This window comes from Lactuca serriola, chromosome 1 (genome assembly GCF_051521515.1).
Source record: "Lactuca serriola cultivar US96UC23 chromosome 1, Lser_US96UC23_V15, whole genome shotgun sequence".
Classification (NCBI taxonomy): domain Eukaryota; kingdom Viridiplantae; phylum Streptophyta; class Magnoliopsida; order Asterales; family Asteraceae; genus Lactuca; species Lactuca serriola.
In genome coordinates this window covers 181,902,944-181,908,345 of record NC_136408.1, presented here as the reverse complement: position 1 = coordinate 181,908,345, position 5,402 = coordinate 181,902,944, and the positions used below count along the sequence as shown (strand labels likewise).

At 35.4% G+C, this 5,402-nt stretch overlaps 1 protein-coding gene across 1 annotated transcript; it reads left to right on the top strand.

Moving 5' to 3' along the window:
• Positions 1-223: 223 nt before the first annotated feature.
• Positions 224-4,411, top strand: LOC145101821 (uncharacterized). The gene is made up of 8 exons (XM_079039095.1): positions 224-665; positions 1,000-1,173; positions 1,397-1,489; positions 1,560-1,628; positions 1,894-2,100; positions 2,501-2,626; positions 3,152-3,330; positions 4,165-4,411. Exons 1-7 carry the CDS (start codon positions 405-407, stop codon positions 3,305-3,307), a joined length of 1,086 nt encoding a protein of 361 aa, XP_078895221.1. The 5' UTR covers positions 224-404; the 3' UTR covers positions 3,308-3,330; positions 4,165-4,411.
• Positions 4,412-5,402: the final 991 nt, after the last annotated feature.

Sequence of the window (5,402 nt, the reverse complement as noted above, 5' to 3'; positions counted from 1 at the left end):
CAAAAAACATGGTTTTTTACTCCGTCAGAATTTATTGTTCAGACATACCTTTCCCAGACAACACTTTCTTTTTAGGCAGCAACTATCAAACGCCTTAGTAAATTGTTTTATTTTTTATGATCATCCTAATACTCTGTCGTTGCGAAAAAAAAAAATATATACCAAAAGAAGAAAGAAAGGCCATTATTGAAAGTCAAGGCCTCAAGGGGAAGGAAGGTCACAAGATACTAAAGTGGGCACGCACGCAAGAGGTGCCGTAAAAATAAATTCTCCCGCCATCATCCAAAAATATACATAAACACCACCATAATCATCATTTCTTTCTTGGATCTCGAGTATCTACCATTTTTTTTTTTTCATTCTCTCTAAGTTTCTAAGAAGAAAAATAAGTAAAAATCAGGCAAATGGAGTTACCGGTGATCGATCTGGAACCGTATTTGGATGTAGTGTCTGGCAAATATTGCGGCGATGAAGTCTTAAATCCCCAACTGAAGACGGCTTGCTCGGAGGTTAGTCGAACCCTAAAAGAAACAGGAGCTTTGCTCGTCAAAGATCCCCGATGTTCTGCTCAAGATAACGATCGGTTTATCGATATGATGGAGAAGTATTTCGAACAGCCTGATGAGTTTAAACGTCTCCAAGAGCGTCCTCACCTCCATTATCAGGTTTTTTCATATACCGATTCCCAGTGAACCTAGTGTTACGGATTGTGTTTGAATTGCATTGATCGATCGATAAATCCGAGGAATTTTGGGGGTTTAACAAAAAAATATGTAAAATCAAGTTACTTACATGCTCAATTATTTGTTTTTATTCGTCCTTCCGATCAGAAAAGGAGGACGCAGATGCGAAAATAATACTTGTTCAAGTTTAGAATCCAGTGATGTTACTTGAATCTTAAGTGTGGTTTACCTGGAAAATGAAATTGTCATGTTGAATCGTAATTAGGCAAACTGGGTTTTGAAAGAAAATATAATTTGGAGTTTGTGAAAATTACAGGTCGGTGTGACACCAGAAGGAATTGAAGTTCCTCGTAGTTTGGTTGATGGTGAAATGCAAAACAAGCTGAGATCATTGCCTAAAGAGTCTCAGCCGTTGACCCCATCAGGTCCAGATCCTAAGTGGCGATACATGTGGAGAGTTGGTCCTCGACCATCAACTACTCGCTTTCAGGTTTAGCAGACTTCTCCTTAAACTCGCGCTTTTAGTTCAAGATTCCCAAAGGGATTGGAATGTGGGGAGATGAATGGAATCAAATTCCGTTTGAATCCATGTTTCATCGTTCCAAGGATGGGGGGGTGAAGGAATTGAATTTCATTCTCGGTCCCTTAAAAGACCAAAGTGTCATTACAAAATCTTTCACTTCCAAAATCATTGATGACTTTTGTTGATGTAGGAACTGAACTCGGAGCCGGTTATACCTGAAGGTTTCCTCGAATGGAAAGAGACCATGGATTCTTGGGGTTCCAAAATGATATCTGCTATAGAGGTGAAGTAGTGACTTTGCATCATAATTTCTTGAATGTTACAGGATATAATTCAAAATTCAATTTCCTCAGGCTGTTGCTGAAATGGCAGCAATTGGTTTTGGCCTACCAAAGGATGCATTCACCGCTCTAATGAAGAATGTGAGTGTTTATTTTATCTTTTCTGTTTGGTGAAAATCATCAAATGACAATCTCATTATATATATCGGTTAATGAAGTTGCAAAAACCCAGATATTCTTATGATTTTGTTTTTTTAGGGTTAGGTCATTGTCTAAGTCATTGTACTTGTAAAAAAGGTTCCACTCAGGTCACTTTTTATCTTGGACACGTGACACGTAAATAAGTAAATGGTTAAGGTCATAGAAAAGTTTGTTGATGTTTGAATTATATGTTTCTGGATTGCAGGGTCCACATCTTCTTGCTCCAACAGGGAGTAACCTTGAACGCCATGGGAAAGAGGGTACTGTGTTTGCAGGGTATCATTATGACCTTAATTTTTTAACCATTCATGGCAGAAGTAGATTCCCTGGTCTTAGTATTTGGCTAAGGAATGGGAAGAAAGTAGAAGTCAAGGTTCCAGTTGGTTGTCTACTTATTCAGACAGGAAAGCAGGTAAACAAATACCAATCTACTTCTTTACCTAAAAATGCCTCACTTTTTATCTTTTATAATGGAGATATGAATCTGCTTTCTCAGTAGCAATTTCACCTTTGCTTTATTATATTATACCAACCCACTTTCATTTCATTCTACTTTAAATACTCTACCCAGTTATAGCAATGTTATAATTTACAAAGCAATTTTCACTTTTTTTTTTTGAAAGTACAATGCTATAATTGGGTAGGCTGTTCACCTTTATAAAAGAATTGAAGTAAGTTGGATGTACATTGCTACTTCTTGCATTTAACCTCTTAGCTTTTTGGTTTATGAAAATGAAATGTAAATAAAATCTACAGCAGCCTTTCCTGATGCCAAAAAAGTAATGTTATTTATATCTTTTTTGAATTATCAGATAGAATGGTTGACTGCTGGAGACTGTATAGCCGGTATGCATGAAGTTGTGGTAACTAACAGAACACTTGAGTCGATTAAAGCTGCATCACAAGAAAATCGAAGCCTCTGGAGAGTATCATCAACAGTAAGTGCATCAGCTTTTAGGCTGTTAATCACAATCTATACTTTTCTTTTTTTACTTTATACACTGCTGTTTAATTATACTTACTCACTTATTTATCAAGAAAAATAAATTTCACACTCATCAGAACCCAAGTAAGATTAGTTATTTTTAGAATATAAACTTGTTATTTATATATAAACATCATTTGTTTTTCAAAAAAATGTCATAAAAAACTATGAATAACAATTAGTTATATTACAATTTTTTTTTTTAATTTCATTCTATCTGACAAAAAAGCAGTTTTTTTTTTTTCATTCCATTCTACCTAAATGTATCAGCATTGTGACATCTATTTATAAACTGAAAAGTCAACGTGTACTTTTTTTTTTTGCTTTATGCAGAAAGAATGACTTAATAGAGTAATCAACTCGTACCTTTTTACAAACTTATCATTATTTTCTTGATCGACTTAATTAAAAAAAAAGAAACATGGGGTTGTTGGTGAGTTTTAGGGTTAACATTGGGTCTACTTTTATTTTTTGGTAGTTATTTTCTCATATAGCATCAGATGCTGTGCTGAAGCCCCTGGGACACTTTGCACAGTCACCCCTTGCCGACAAGTATCCACCCATTTGTGCTGGAGAGTTTGTAGAACAAGAACTTTCTGTCATTAATCTTAAAGGAAACAGAGGAGAGCTTTAGAAAAAGCCTTTTCATGAAAAAAGGTACATGTACAAGTACATCCCATAAACAAGAATTATTTTTTATTTCATTAAAAGTAACTTGGAAATCAAGACTCACAAGTAAGTCAATGGGAAAAAAGTTGGCATTTTTTGTCCCACCCGAAAAATATCAACATAGTTCCAATTACAATTTCTTTGTGAGATAAGTAAGTTAACAAACATTGTGGGAACCAAAAGGTTAATATGAACATATATATTTCCATGGCATGTGAATGCGTCACAGAATATGAGTTTAGCAACCGTTTCCATAAGAGTATAAGGCATAATAAGCATGCCAACAATGGTGAGGCTTAGGAATGACATGGATCCTGCATGAGTAGAAAGAAAGAATGGCTATAAATGGGATGGGTGTTATTATAAAATAATAAAAATACAAGTAGAAAAAGATGGAAAAGAAACAAGTGGCAGTGGTGGTGGTTGTGGTGGTGCTGGGAGTGATGGTACAGGGGAGTGCAGGGTTCCCTTGTGGCAGCACATTTTTCTCAGCATTGGTGCAACTGATCCCATGTCGGGCGTCGGTTGCACCATTTAGCCCCATTCCTCCAAATGACGCCTGTTGCACCGCCCTCAGGGTCCTCGGCCAACCCTGTCTTTGTGTGCTTGTCAATGGCCCCCCCATCTCCGGCGTTGATCGTTCCATGGCCATGCAACTTCCTGAAAAGTGCAACGTCAACTTCGGTCCATGTATGACTATGATATGATGTTAATAAAATTAAAATCTATCTATTCCTATATTTTAAAACTTACTCTGCTCAGTTTCATTGTCTCATAGATAGACTAGTAGTGTAACTAAGAAACGATTGTTTGTGTTGCCAGGTGAATTGGTGAAGGAGGAAGTCAGGACGTAGAGACTCGAATACAATGGAATAAAGCAAAGCCCGGTGGTTTCCTGCTAAATAAATCAAGTCTTATGATCCAAGCCTCTTGTTTTAGTTTCTTTTAGTTTTTCTTATATTTAGATTTTAAATTCCCTCTGTTTCTACTATTTGTATTAAAAATGTTTCAGTGCGACTGCTTTAATTATATTATATATAAAAACTAAACCAGCATAACATTATCTTTACGTATACAAGTATTTGAATATTAAATAATATTCCTTATTTACACCTATGCATTCACGGTTATACTAAATGGTAAACATGTTTCAAAATGATTCTAGGAAAAAGCACAATTTTCTTGTTTTTGAAAAAAAAGAGTCGCCATATACAGTTCTTCTATGACTTGATCATGACCAACAATTTCTTATTCAAATTTTGTATTGCTGAGATGTATATTTAGTCGTTTAATCGTTATTTGAAGTCATGTATCAAGTTAAATTTTAACTACCACTTTATTTTACACCCTCTTTAAATTTTAAAACTTCTACATTACAACTTAGAGATTGAGGGTAATTAAATGTTAAAAGTTGTTTTAACATTATAACTTACACTCCGTTCCCGAGTTCAATTTAACGAGAAAAAGGAAAGGAAATGGGTGGAAATGAGAAGAAAATGAAAGAAATTGGTGTTCACAAGTTTCATTAAAGGAAAGAAGTGGAAGGAAGTGGAGAGAAATGGAAGGATCATTTTCCCTCCTATCTTTCCTTCCGATTTGGGAGGATTTGGAAGGAAAGAAGAAAATGATTAACTTTCCTTCCACTTCTCTCCAACTCGGGAACACAAAAGAAAATTTTGTTTTCCTTTCCTTTCTCTTCTTTTCTCTCGTGACATTCTTTTCTCTTCTTTTCTTTTCTTTTGATAAACTCAGGAATGGGGTGTTAGAGATCGAGGTGATCCCATTACGAGAAGTTGATCAAATGTTACAAATCATTCAACCTTACAAATGTGAAGGTTAACGGAGACACCACCCCTTTCAAGTCCTACCTGTAGATTCGATAAAATTTTTAGAACAAGTCAGACTTTGACAGCAAGTATCCTAAACAACAAAGTCAAAACATGACTTTGACTTGAGCACACACTCTTCCAAACACTATACTAACTTTATTTTTGAACAACAAATCTAATTTACTCTTGAATCCGTTCATGTCCTAGACAGAACTTGAACTTTCAACCTTA

Bases quoted from the DNA above. Each gene is read 5' to 3' on its own strand.
- LOC145101821 (XM_079039095.1), top strand. From the start codon at position 405: ATGGAGTTACCGGTGATCGATCTGGAACCGTATTTGGATGTAGTGTCT. The intron at 1,490-1,559 runs GTGAAGTAGTGA...CAATTTCCTCAG, and splicing joins AAATGATATCTGCTATAGAG to GCTGTTGCTGAAATGGCAGC. The intron at 2,101-2,500 runs GTAAACAAATAC...TTGAATTATCAG, and splicing joins TTATTCAGACAGGAAAGCAG to ATAGAATGGTTGACTGCTGG.